This window comes from Rhyacophila brunnea, unplaced genomic scaffold, assembly GCF_057557595.1.
Source record: "Rhyacophila brunnea isolate RB1 unplaced genomic scaffold, BYU_Rbru_1.0 scaffold_12, whole genome shotgun sequence".
NCBI classification, from domain to species: Eukaryota; Metazoa; Arthropoda; class Insecta; order Trichoptera; family Rhyacophilidae; genus Rhyacophila; species Rhyacophila brunnea.
In genome coordinates, this window is record NW_028232774.1 from 18,942,509 (window position 1) to 18,958,166 (window position 15,658).

General features: G+C 30.9%; 1 protein-coding gene across 1 annotated transcript in view; it reads left to right on the forward strand.

Moving 5' to 3' along the window:
• Window positions 1-15,658, forward strand: part of TfAP-2 (transcription factor AP-2) — a 126,618-nt gene that overhangs the window by 60,801 nt on the left and 50,159 nt on the right. The window contains exons 2-4 of the mRNA XM_085940088.1: window positions 6,375-6,617; window positions 7,272-7,445; window positions 14,068-14,229. Of these exons, the coding sequence (XP_085796214.1) occupies window positions 6,375-6,617; window positions 7,272-7,445; window positions 14,068-14,229 (579 nt within the window). The remainder of the gene's footprint in view (window positions 1-6,374; window positions 6,618-7,271; window positions 7,446-14,067; window positions 14,230-15,658) is intronic.

Sequence of the window (15,658 nt, forward strand, 5' to 3'; positions counted from 1 at the left end):
TTTTCATATTAAATACCTTTTATACGACAAGTTAAGTTGTGATTATATTGAGATGCACGTCGCGTACTATCACATGACGTCACAGTAAGCTGCCGCTGTCGGAAAAAAAGTGTGTGATGTTGTTTTTCTTGGTGTTAAAAATATTATCAGACTGATTCTCTCATCCCGTAGCACATTTTGAACCTTTAAACGAATATTGGCAGTTAGCAAAATCTGCCGAAATCACCAGAACAACAATGAGGTCACCTCAGGCCGTACCGCACTGCGTAGACACATGCATGACTTAATGAAGCATTTGCACAATGAAGGCACTATGTATTTTCTGTAAGAATGTTGTCTATTATAATAATAAATGGTCTGCAGGTTGGGTTCTGTTCAAAATATTATCTGTCAATAATGTAATATCGCAAGTAATTTTTACATTCGCACACGTATAAACTGTTAAAATTAATTGAAATTTGTATGAATAATGTATAAAATTTCAAAATACTAATACATTAGAGTTGGCATTTTCCAACATTGAATTTACAGATGTGGTGATCGTTCAAAATATTCTGCAAAATACCGAAACCATAGACTATATTTGTCGCCGTTACAGCGTGACAACATGCGTCGTGCATCTCAATATAATTACAATTTTATTGCCAACACGTAATCAATAAAAAAAACCTAGATTTTTAGCGGGAATAATATTTTTATACTTTCTGATACAGGGTTACTTTGTGGAAATTTAAATGGTTTTAAAATAAAGATATTTTAAAAACCCTTTGACGGCATATGCACAGCACTGTTGCAAATAAGGCATTTTATGCGGAAGATTTATATCGCTCAGGAAGCTCGCGACCAGCTCTCAGTTGACAGCGTCCAATCAATCCGATCTTGTTAGAAAACCGAACCAGATTATTATTTTCATTTCTACTTTGTTATTATTGGTCTACAAATACATGAATGCTGCAAATTCAACCAATAAATTAAACGTATCAGTAAATAACGGCTTGCGACTTTCATAATACTATCTTTACCAATTATCGACAATCGTCAATCTAACGACATATTATATATTATTGTCTATTCGCTGATTTAATGCACGATCATTTTATTTTATAACTATCATGTACTTTCATTTTATCATTTGGTTTGAATTTAGAACTTAGAATTTAGAAGTAGACATTCATAATTTTACATGGTAAAAACGAGGATATTAGCAAATTCTTATCAATTTAATTTATGACCAGCACAGTATGATAAGTTTGCACCTTAGATAATACATTTGGTCATACAAATGACATGCATCAATAGCAAAAATCTAGCCACGTATTAATCACAGATTTTTGAGTAAAACAATGTTGTCATCAAAATGAATTTTGCGGTAATAAAAAAAATCATAAATTACAATGCCTAATTACCAAGTAACAGTTTCATAGATTGCGGTCAACAATTGTATCACTATTCTGTTATTTTTTTTTGATTTAATGGAACCGTATCAATTCTTGGATACTTTCAGATGAATACAATGATTAAAAATATGAATAGATATCAATTGCGAGCATTGACATTTCGTACACATGATTTAAAACATGATTTAAACAAGAGGTCAACAAACTGTCTCTGTAAAGGGCTTCTTATAAATATGGTACCTAATCCCATTTTCATGTTCTATCATTGTCAAGGTAAATAAATATCTTGCGTTTGTAAAAGTATTATTTCCACAATTAATAATTTAATGAAGCCATTTAAAAAGCAAGAATGTCTTCTAAAACCTTCCAATAAATCTTTTTCATGCTTTGAAAAAGGTTCCTCATTATTATAAGGAACCAAAATAATATATAGTTATGCGTACAACTATTTTTCAGTGCGTAATGAGAAACCATTGATTTATCATATATTATAGGCTTTTAACTAAATTCAGATAGATTTGATGCATATATAATTTCTGACAGTTCATAAAGCATAACTATTCATTAGTATTATACGGTATGCAGCTAATGAGGTTGTGGCGCAGGTTTGCCCAAACTGAAGGTGTTCAATGTACAATGCTCTGTTATAAGGGCGACTGTCCATTGAAAAAAATGAAACCTTGTGGTGTGAAACGGTGTTGTCATTTGTTTTGTTTATTTATCTGTTATGAACTTTACAATAATGTTTTAAAAATTAAAACTGCGCAGAAGAACCGTACGCATTTCAGGCTACAACATTTGTAAAATATAAAATTATATTATTATATAAGATGTAAAAAAGTGAAGGTAATTGACATCGCAACTAACATCCTCAGTTTGTGTTATGTTATCACAACATTAAAGCTAATTCTCGTTGCAATAAATTCACATTAAACAAATCCATCGTCTATTTATCTCAGTCATTGCAAAACGCGCGGCAATTGAAAATTATCACTCGAATTCGCGGGCCGCCATTATCGAATTAATCAAACAAAACAAACCATCAGCAATGTTGACGCAAAGATGCATCACTGTGGGTGCTTGATGAGCTTTCTTTCATCACTGCTCATGATGATTAGAGGAGATTCGGTCATTTAGCGTTGCAGAAAAATAACAATTTCGATTACACCGGTTGCGAAAAAAATCCGACGATAGATTATGCGCGATATATCCATAGAAGGTTCAATGGACCATGGAATCTAAATGTATTTAGCATTAGATTAGGTGCCGTAACGTTAAATACCTTCTTGCAACTTAATTTAAATAATTAAAGCACTCTGGTATAATGTATAGGTTTTTTACGAAAGAATCTTTATACAGCGTGTCAAAATATTATTTATAAAAACGATTTTAAGTGAGGATTAACATAACTATACAAGTGCACTCGTTAACAAATTGAGTAAATCTATTCAAAAGTCAAATATTCGTTTATAAATTATATACAGTAAATCATGTATTGTTTTCAAATACTTCATTATACGAGAGATGTTAAAAAACCTTCATCTACAGAGATGGAGCCTTAATATGTGAAATTGAAGCAAACAAAGGACTTCTGATTCTCTGAATAAATTCGCTACAAGTGATTTTGCATTAGAGAAAACTTCATACTGCTGCTATTAGATTTATTCGCCAATTTGTAGAGCGTATTAAACAATATCTACAGAGCTATTCTTTATACAAGGCGGCTATCGACGGTAACTTATCATATTTAAGTATCTAGGCGGTTAATTGTTACAATAAGGTAACAGTCTAAACTGTCAAAAAGTGCTATGTTTCAACAGCACCTCTTTTGGATGTGTTAACTTTTAGAGCGAGGTAGACCTCAATACATAAATATGATAAACTACCCTCGATAGTAGCCTTGTGTATAGAATAGATGCTCTAGTCTTCTGAATAAGTTACCTACAAGTGAATTTGAATTACAGATTCATTTGAAGAATACTTCACACTACAGCTATGGTATTTATTTGACAATTTGCAGAGCGTATGAAACTAGTATAACAATATAAGCGAAACAATTACAAATTACATTTTTTGCACTTAGCTACGAATTTTATTTAAGCACATTGAATTTCTGACGTATTGTGTAGTACCAACCTACCCATTATTTAGTAGATATTTTTTTTCTTACTTCATTAAAATATACTCAAGATACAAGTTATTATTGCATCTTTTATTTTCTAATAAATAATTTGATTATGTTTATTATAATTGAATTTAATCACATGAAAATACAATCGCAACATCCATTTGATGAAAATAAATAAAATCTGAACAAAAAAACACATAACGAATTACATCTGATTACAACAAATCGACTGTAAATAAAGGTGTGATATTTTAACATATGAAAGTTTTTGTAATTTCGATTTAACAATTTAAATATCATTAGATTATTAAAATGATTTTTACGCAGCAGGATGTTTTAAAATATTATTCATTGCATTCGTTTCAGATTTAAAATATTGCATCAAATTTTGTAACATCAAATAATGATTATTATATCTTAATTTGCCATCAAATTAGCTTGTCAATTTTGACGGTACGTATAGGGTTACCATGCTTTGCGGCAACACAGTCGTTCAGTTACTCTATTTACCTATGTATTAATATGTTTGACAGATTAGCTTATAGTCTGTTTAATTTAAATCCGTTAAATCCGGCTCCATACACTAGTAAAATTGTGTTCAAATCGGAAGATGGTTGTATTCACTAGTTGATATTGATATACCTAGTATTTATTTGATTGATAGCAAAATATTGTTTTCTAATAAGCACAACGTAGAATCTCGAAATAAAAATGAATCGAGATATCTGACTATCCATCTTGTATCTCATTTTTTTGTTATTTCAGTGGTAAAATAAAGACTTTTTTTCCAATTTAAAATTTATAAATATTTTTTTTATTTTACTATACGTATGTAGTAAAATTGCGCAATCATATAATTTTACGTGAAATTTTGTACATAATATCAATAATTGTGTTATAATCTCTACAATTCTATGAAATGATTCAAGTAGTTCCATATAACATTAATATATGTACATATTTGACAAAATATTATGAAATGGTAAATGTAAAAACCATTTTATTTCTTAGATTTCGATACTGATTTTTTTGACACTACGACAGATCATACCACCTAGTGATAGAAGTGTACTAGTATAGCAATAGTAGTAGCAGTTAAATAACAACAGAAACACAGACATGAGGAAACCGGATGAGAAGTCATCATCATATGCAGTAGAGTGCAAGGGCCTTGTTTGATAGATTTATTGTAAGGCCTGGAAAAATAGATACTTACAGTCTAAATACCTGTCATTATTTTTAATATATTCAAATATTTTCAACCAGTATACATACTATATTTTGTGGAATATTAACCCTACCTGTTTCGGTTTAATACCAATACATATAACGTATTTTTTATATATCTATTTGCAATATAACAGTACCTATGCTAGTATTGTAGAAGATATCTTGAATTAACATATATGTATCAACACTGTAATGTATTTAAATCCGTAAATAGTTTTATAGTCACCCTATCGTTTATCATATTGTGTATTGCAATAACGGGAAGTCGTATTTCAAACACGATTAATTAATAATACGTTTTTTGTGTGGAGATTTTTTCACTCTAGCAATACTTTTTTAATAGTTTATATCGGCATTCGATTGAATTGAATTAAGAATTCACCATACACAGAAAAATGTACTTGTATCACAATGACATAAGTAGTATAGTATCAGACATCTGCTTGATGTGATATTTAGAAGTAAATTAATATTTTTTCATTTCATAGTGTCAACTCCAACTTGTAAGTACCTACCTAATATTATGCTGTATTAGAAAAATAAAAAGTACTTATTATTTTCAAAATTAACAATTACTGTGATCCAAATGGCCAGTCTTCTAAAACTTTTCAATGAATATTTTCCACGATTTACAAAATGTTTTCCATTATTTTAATGAACCAAGACAATATAATAAAATACACATATCATTTAAAAAAACAGCTATGTTTAGTGCGTAATGCGAATGACACCTAATAAGATTTTTTTTCTATAAAAGTGAAAACTGGATAAATATGAATTTTTCAATTTGTTTTAATTAATATCACGGTATCCACGTGATTAATATAAATTATTTAAAGCATTTAATAGATCGTTTAATGTGTGTATTTTGAGAGGATATTTTTGAAGCTTTTTAGCATACCTACCTTGGTGCATAAATTTTAACCTGACGGTGTAATTATGAGCATTTTTTTACTGTTAATCATTTTATTTGATGTGTTGTTTATTACCTATTAAAAATGTAAAAAAAATATATATATAATATAATATATACGTAAATTTTGAGTATAGATTACCGCGTTGCAACGCCTGAAATAGCAGTTAAATAAATTATTCCATAATGTTGATCTCCTTCAACGGATTATAGATTATATCAAAATACATCAATACATATTATTATTATTATAGCTCTAAGTTGATTCATTGATAAACAAAGATTAGAAACTATATATTATATTGTAATGGTAACTTTATAAATAATTATGTTTCAGACATGTTCATTATTAAAATACAGTACTCAGGAGCTATATAATTTTAAAAAAACTTTGTTGGCATAAGCGCAGCACAAAATTCAAAATATGTACACTTGTCTTATCAATTTAATCTGTCTGACTTTGAAGATGTCTGTAAATTTTATTAAGAAAACTTTTATACAATTAAAATATACACGAATGTTGTTAAATTATGTAGAATAAGAAGTACTACATAATATTGTCATGTCTTTCCACCAATAATAAAAAATAGTAAAATTATAATCAGTCGTATTTTTTGACCAAAGAGCTGCTGGTCCCGATTATTGAGAACTGATTAATTTTAATTGATAACATCTTCTGACCATGGCTATTTCTCTTTGATTTCAGGAGCGCCTCACCGGTCACGGCGGCCTAGCAGCGGTAAGCGGAGCGTACCCTCATTCGCACTCTCACGCGCACGGAGCGGCGCGCGGAGCGGGCGGCGGGGCGGGTGGCGGCGGCGGGGGCGGTGGTGCCGGCGGGCAGGGTGCCCCCCATCATCAGCCCACTGCCGCGCCGCAGCCTGCCGACTTCCAGCCGCCTTACTTCCCGCCTCCGTTTCACCATGCCTCAGCACAGAGTCCGCCACAGGTGAAGAATATGAACATAATATTATCCATCCGTCTGTTCGTCCTCACACAAGACCGGTTAATCAAGCAGAGATGGTATTTAACAATAGCATTTTAAATTAGGGACAACTGTTTGTCAAGAAAAACTAGCAATATTTAGGACTAAACGTCAGAAAACATTGCTCGTTGAATCAGTATAGGATTACGATTTTTAAAAACAGTGTTGTAAAACAACAATAAAGGCAATATAGCGCCTGTACACATGCATGGATTTACTGGCACCGATAGTTTGTATCATAATCATAATCACGATAATAACTGTTTCAACGTTGTCTCTAAGCCTGCGTGTTTTGTGATCGTTTCACTTCAACTAATACACTACTGTTTCACTATACTACTGCCATTATGCCTCACGCCTTGGTTTAGTGTTAAACAAACGATCCTATTATGGTACTGACTATCGAGTATTGCGGAACTGAATAAAAAAAACCTAGTTTTTAATTTGTTTTATGTTAGTATGTGTAGTTTCCTAAATGGATTATTCTTTATTATCATTTATACAAAGTATCGTATCATAAATACAGTTACAATAAAACTCATGATAATTACGTTTCATTATTTTTCGAGTGATTTTAATATCCGAGCATACCAATCTAAAACGTTCATTTCTCTCCAGAATCATGGCCCCCTCGAGTATCTCTCCGCAGACCCCTATGGCCAAGCCTTGGGACCCCTACACCACGCCGGATCCTTACAGCATCACTACAGTCAGCTAGCGTCCCTCCGACCATCGCAGGACCAACTGTCACTTCACCGGGGGCACAGAGATGCTGACCTTCAAAACCACGTGGTGAGTAACATATTATTTAGGTACACATTGATATTTAGGTGATTCGTGTCAACGGATCTTTATAAAATAGTGTCGATTTATTTTTAAAGCTTTCGTCTTTGATCCGATTATTTTAACTTCACCGGTGACTATTTTTTTGATAAGAGATCTATTTTTGATACCTACTATTAATGATTTAGGTATATGAAAAGTATTTAATTTGTAGGTACTGTTCGGTTATACGGAATACAGCGGAAAACACATTTTGAAAATAGCCGATAAACTAGATTATTTGTTATGTTAACCTAACCAAACCTAACCTAACCTAACCTAACCCAACCTAACCTAACCTAAACTAACCCAAACTAACAAATAATCCAGTATATCGGGTATTTTCAAAATGCGTTTTCCGCTGTATTCCGTATAACCGAACAGTAGCAATTTTTATTTTACTTACGAAAAACATGACAATATAAAGGTAGAAAAGACTAAAAAACGTCTCGAATTTGATCTCAAATCAAACAGAAAATTTAGGCCGGATGAGTAATACAGAAACACAGATATTTCTCGAGAATTCTCGAGTAAACAAATATCATTGAATTCGATAATTCTCGAATATCGACAAAAAGTCGAGAAATCACACCATTCCTGCTTTGAAAGCTAATTAACAGATTTTTATTTGACTTTGTATAATTATATTTTACAATATTTTAATAAGTTTGTTAAAATCTACAAAACTGTTTTTTGGCCGATAACTATTTGAACTTTCACATTGTTGAGTAATTTAAAACAAAAGTTTTTCATACGTATTCAAACGTTTTCCTTTGAGAAAAGTGGGGAAATCATATAATCCTAGTTAGATACTCTATAGTAATTAATTTAATATTTTATATTATAAATCAAAGAGACAATCTTGTATATTTCTACAATATAAATATTTTGCTAAGCAACGACAATACTTTTATTTTTTAAAGTCTAATAATAGCGTTCGGAAAAATTATATCTTATTTTTTTCAATATGAATTTGAACCCAGAATGTGAACCTAATATTATATTAATCGATTAACTATTCTTCGAAAAAAATCTGTTGAGAAACATCCTAAAAGAATGCACCGAAACTCCACACTATATTTCACAGATATTGACGATAGTAGTAATGGTGTGAAAGAATAAATACCTATTGACTGCAATACTCCAATACATTCCATTTTTCTTCAGTTGTTTAAAATTTAGTTTAAGTTAGACCGATTAAACGCATATTAATACAGTGTTGTAATTCTCAACAAGTAACCGGGCCACACCGCGAAACGTGTAATGGTATAATAACACAATAATCTCGGTAAGTTCTCCTTGTAAGACGAGCTAACAATTCAAAGTATGTCTCGAAATCCGCAAGTTTAAGGGTGGCAGTAACAGGGGGATAGCTTGTGTACTTACATATTGAAGGTAAACCACGACTGAATAACTCTGTAAAATTATAGCTAGCCATTTTTATAAGCGCTGCTCGTCTAGTATATATATTATGTACTCAGTCAGTTATTTGAAAAATTTATGGATAAGAATATGTAGATATTATCTTCCATTTTTATAGCAATTTTCTTGTCTTGAATCATGTCAATCATAAATGTCATGAATGACCATGTATACAGATGTGTACAAATCAATACTACGTTAAAATCGGTAACCAAATTGCAGTACTCTTCCCTATCATGTGTCAGTTAAATTAATTATTATAAAAATATTGAACATTGAACTGTTGATGATGGGTAATCAACAGATTTTCTTTCTTTTTTATGTGTTCTAATAAGTTAAACTGGTAGACAAATATTAGAACAGTCTACAGTGTTTCTACGTTTAGAGATGATTAATCTCTGAAATTCTTTTCTCATCGTTCCATTGGTAACGTGATTGAATCATACTAACATATTTAAATTTTTCAAATAAGACACATCTAAACTAGAACTTGTAATTTCTCATATTGTTTTCTTTTCTTGAGATAATTCTCGAAATCATGAATATTTGTTTTCTCGATAATTCATTCGTATAGGATTTTCTGACGAAAAAATAAATTACCGACAAACTTAATAAATCAAGTTCAAATCCAGTCGAGACCCTTTTTACCTATTAAATCGAGAAATTTAAGAAATTTTGTGTAGAATTAAAGTTGTTTTTACCGATAAATCTTATTTTCTTGATTGCGATCGGGCAGCTTAGTGTAGAGACGATTTCTCGAGAATTTCATTGATGACATTGATACTTGAGAATTATCGATTATAACCTCTAATTTAGACGATCTCATTTCGTTTGATGAGACTTACTTTCATTTTATAATAGCGTAAAACATTGATAATATCCATTTCTCACGATTACAAAGGACAGTTTGAATATAGTCTCATTTATCCGACGTAAACAGGGTTTCAGGAGAATAACAGATAATCAGGAATTGCTGAAAACAAAATTTGTTATAAATGTTTATTACAAAAATAATAAAAAAATTCAGTAAGTTGTTTCAAAAAACTCTTTCCTCACAAATTTCAAATGTAAGTTAGAATAGCTCTGCATTCAGCTGACGAAATTATGTACAGTAGATCAAACTGATATTTCTTATCTTAAATTACAATAAGGAAATTGCAAATTATAATCAAAGTTTTCACAATATGGTATTTATATTAAAAAGAACAAGTTATAATAAAGTAAATTAGGTATAATATAAATATCTATAGATTAATCTCGTCATAAAAAAGACGGGTAATCCAAGACTACTGAAATATGAAAGCCCTGTAATCATCTTGATTTGTCCATTTAATTTTTAAAACTCAAATGTAAATGCGTAAGCACAATACGATAGAAAAGTAATCCCATCATATTAACAATATTATCTCGCGGACCCTTTTTCAATAGACTCGCCCCTCTCTCATTTTTATAACATACTATCATCCCCCCGGCGAAATTTTTGAGATATGACGGCACTGCCTCCGGGGTTATATCTACTCCTTTAGCCTGGAGGAATTTATCTCAAATTCTCATAATATACAGGCTTATTCAGAAACTATTGGATATTTTAACAAGTTATTATACAGTTTTTTTGCAACTATCAGCCTTGAGCCCTTGGAAATGGTAGAAACTATTTTTTTAATAGTATTAGTAAAACATCTAAGTAACATTAGCATATGAATTATCCTGCCTATTACATCAATCTCTTTTTATTAGCTAAAAAATTACATTACTTGGGATATTTTTATACATTCAATTCAATTCAATTTTAATTCAATTCAATTTATTTATTTTTAACATATTGTGGACATTACAAATTATAAGTTTAAGACGTTCACATGACATAAAAAAGAGATAGATAGTATGTTATTAAACAGTAGAAATATGTACATACAAAAATATTAATTAGATAGGTACATGTAAGTACACCGGATGAGTTAAGCAGACCCTATTTTAAAAATTTATAAAATAATGTATATATAATAATGTACATGTATATTATGAGACTTTTTCAATGTTAAATATGTGTCACAAATATATTTCAATAAACAAAAAAGTCCCTCATCTATAACTATGGCATATTTACGGTGGTTATTATTTAATTTTTAAATATTAGTATTGTTATGGTAACTAGTTTGCATTGTATAAATTTGCTTAACTTTATAGATGATTTTGCTAAATTTAAATTTATATTTTAAAATATTGTGCTAAATTTATATTCACTGTCATATGTCATGTGAATACAGTCATATCTCATCTATAATGAAAAAAATATGTATTTATTCAATTTAAAGCTAGATTTTATTAATTTATCAATTTGTTAATAATTCAGTATTTGAAACACGCTTCACGATCTATGCATGTGCCATTTTTTTAAAAATTTCAGTAATATGCATTGATACTAGATACATTCTGTAGTAAGATGGCAAAATACGATATGTCGGTTTTTCTAAATTGTTCAGGAGAACACTTTCGAAAGGACAATGGACATACCATAATAATATATTGACACGGCTTATTTCTCCCAACCTATAAAACCTAGACATACCATATTTTGATATTTTGTAGATTTCACTGAGACGAGTGTGAAAGTATAAATAACTCGATTTTCCAAAAAACAGACATATCATGTGTTGCCATCTTACTACAGAATTATAAAATAAAAAAATACTTTATTAGGTAATTCAAGTAATAGTTTATTGAGGATATGAAAATTTTACGCGTTCTTTGTTTTAATACGTAGGTACGTTTAAAAATAATGAGTATGTAACGGTAGTTAACTGCATATTATATTATGCGAAAAATAATTCTTATTTTTGGTTACACTGTATAACATCCGTGGCTGTACTTACTACATACATTTGAGTATGTTAGCAGCGCGATGTCTTAAGATGTTTAGAAATCTTGTGTGTTTGCGGAAAGTCTCAAAATATTTCCAAAATAAGCCATTCAACATTGTTGTGGTCCCCTTATATTACATAGACATACACAGAACAATATTTCAAAAATACTTCCATCATAATATTGCAACTGTCGTTTTATATGTATTATTATACTCTGTTCGCTTTTTAATACAAAATGTATGGATATCGATTGAATATCGTATATTCGATCAGTAGCGAGGGGTAGAGGTAGGCTGTTAAGATTCGGCATAAATAGTGCACACTAAACTTTGTCAGTCAAACTTATCTGTTTTCATTGAACTAATGATACAATTTGCAGATGATTCTGGTTAGTGTTTAAAATTCAATTAAACTCTGCCTAAACCAAATCACGAGAGTTTAAGTATATTATGGGGGATCCGTCAAAAATAGTGCACACTTTTTCAGTCATATTAAGTTTTCGTTGAACGCACGATGGCCGCGCGGCTTATGCTTCGGCCTATAGCGCCGTGGGTCCCAGGTTCGAATCCTGGGTTTAGCAAGTACACATATTGTTTTTCAATTTGTGTATAAGTCAGAGTATGGACCTAATAGGTTGAGCAAGTGGCTTACATCCATTTCTCGTAAAAACAAAATAATAATAATGCTAATACAAACCTCTACTCTGTGGAGGCCCAAATGATCTTAATAGGATCGGACATGGTCGAAAAAAAAATATTATTACAGATGGTGTTTGTTAGTTTTTTTAGTTCATTAAGCCCTACCTAAACCAAACCATAATCGATAAAAAATATCTTTCTATCAGTAAAATATCTAAAATTATGTATGGTTTAATGGCATAATTTTAGATATTTTATAGATAAACGAATATTTTTTTACTATTATCTACTAGGCTTGGATTAGGTATGGATTATTTGAATTTTATAAACACTGTGTACACATTGTAGTCTTAGTTCAATGAAAACAAATACGTTTGACTGACAAAGTTTAGTGTGCACTATTTATGTCGAATCTTAACAGCCTACCTCCAACCTTCGCCACTGATCGATACCACCATTATACCGGATACTCAAATATCTAAGTATCGAAACATTGTGTATATCCCTACTTATATAGTTATCTAATGATTAAATTATACATAATCGTTATTTAAAAATCTAGACACAATAAGCCCGAATTAATTTTATGCAACAAAACTAATTTGACTGACAGAACATTATTAACCAGTCTAAATAAATCTAATCTGTTTATTTTTTATTGACTCAAGAATCCGGTATTATAGGTCTTGACCACCTAGTGAAGACATTTCTTATCAGATTCTTTTACTAAAGATATTTCTTAGCCATACGATAAAAAAAAATAAGTGCACACTCTGGATTCAAATGCACAGAGATATTAATTTACTTGTTTTTTTGAAATTTGCGACTCGTGGCTTCGTGAAGCGTGCACAGTAAATGAAGAACACTAGTAAATAGTATGTGCCGTGCTTCGATTTTATGGTTAATATGTGATGAACATGGTTGGCTTTTCTTAAGGGGATAGAGAGGCTGTTCCACACTTGTTTTTAGTTTATTGGGATAATAACGTCAAACGGAAAATGCAGTTCAAATCGCCTAAATTACTTAATCTATATATTCGAATTCATACATTTAACAGACACACCTATTATAATTATAAACAGTTTTTTTTATAATTTTTTTTATAAAAATTAATTTAATTTAATTTAATTAATTTTTTAAGGTATCTGAAATAATATCAATATTTCTAATGGGTTTAAGTTTTGTACTATTCCATTTGAGTCGTTTTTTACGACCCGGGCTTAGCATAATATTATGCTTATCGAGTGTGTTATTATTAATAAGAGAGGGAGTTTTTTTTACTAACATTTCTTTGTTATATTTTTTATTGTCACCCTTGATTTGATAGGTAGGTAATGGAGTTTTTACATACTTTATTGTATTGACTTAATTTATAAGTTAGAGTTAAGAGTGTTCGATGTCAGTGTGTGTTTACTATGTCGAAAGGCGAAACCCGGGGGTCGCAAAAAACGACTCAAGTGTAATAGTAAAAAACTTAAATCCATTAGAATTTAAATTAAAATTCCATCAAGTACCTTCGGTCGATAGTATTAATATAGTATCAATATATTTCTAACAAATGAAAACGTTAGTTAATCTAATTTTATAGTTTTTTGAGTATCTGTTATCCTTATATGTGTATGAAAATATTATGTTGTCACATAATTTCCCCCCTATTAACGTATGCAGTTTTTCTCTCAGCTGCAGCACGGTGGTTTCCCCTACGGCGGCGACAGAGGCCGGGACTTCGGGGGTGGTGGCGGCGGAGGGGGTGGTAGGCTACCCCACCATGAGCACCACGACCCCCTATCATTACACCAGGCACTGCAGGCTGCCGTTGACGATGGACAGGTAACGATTAAAACTCTCAATAATTAGTATCTAATACAATAATATATACATATTCGAATCGAATACAATCAATGCGATGGGTTATTCAAAAATAGAACTATTTCAGTTTATACAGAAACAAAGAATATCAATAACAACGCATATGATTTTATTTTAAATGCGTAAAATATGATTTGTATCGTAACAAGTTACTTACAAATAGTATGCATCACCAGTGGCGAGTTTAGGTACATAGAGGTTCGAGGCACTAACTGATTTTGAAGTTTTTTTTTAATTTTGAAGCTAAAATCATAAATAATTGCTCCTTGTTGACCGCGTTGCATTTAATTACTATTTAATTACCACATTTAAATAACATGCTAATTATATCGAAAGGCCAATTAATGAAGGCATAAACGGGTGTGCCATCTGCTTGGAAAGGATTATACCTCTTTCCTACGGGTATATTCTATACAAAAGGCGACTATCGACCGCTAACGTGATAATGTGTTAGTATTTATTACATACATTTTATATTGAAATATTATAATTGTAATTGTATTGTGATCAGTTAATCAGTCGAAACTGTCTCTCTCTCGCTCTCTCTCTCTATCGCTCATGCTCTAAATTTTAGCACAGGCAGGGGGCATGCCGTTAAAATATAGCATTTATTGCAACAATTAATACCAGCTAATTGTAATTGTTACAATACGTGTTAATAATTTGATACAAACATACCCTACTTAGCGGTTTTAGCGGACGAAAGCAGCCTTTTGTATAGAAGAGACCCGCTAGAATTACATCATATAACTAAAAATAAGTATTGTTAAAGATGACAGACATTATTTATTAGTGATTTATTGTTTTTATTATCGGTCCCTTTGACGTTAGATGCAGGGATTTTGTTATGCGTTGGGTAACATTTTATATTCGCTTTGTTAAAAATACGCATCTTTTTAGGATTTTGGTATAATTTAATAATTTTATGACTTGTTTGAACAGTTTCGAGGCCCCTTTTAAAGTATGCTGGCGAATCGAATGCGGCATTTTCGTCAATAAAATCGCCATTGTGAATCGCTAGCTAAATGAACGGCAATGGGAAACAATTTGGTATTTTGCTTCGACTGAAAATGTCGCACGCGTCGTATTGTAACACAATTTCCATAGTCGGTTGAAATTAATGATTAAAATACCGTACCATCATCTTAACTGTGACGGTCCAATATTAGTCTATAAGAATTAACTTCGAAGATTTATTCACCATAATTCTTGTTACTGTCATTTTTAAGTTAATTTAGATATTTAAAAATGATGCCAGGTATATATATAATGATATATAATATATACCTGGCATCATTTTTAAATATCTAAATTAATATATTATATACGCTCACGATGGCCAAGCTCCTTACGCGTCGGTTTATAATGTCGTTCGTCCCAGGTTCAAATC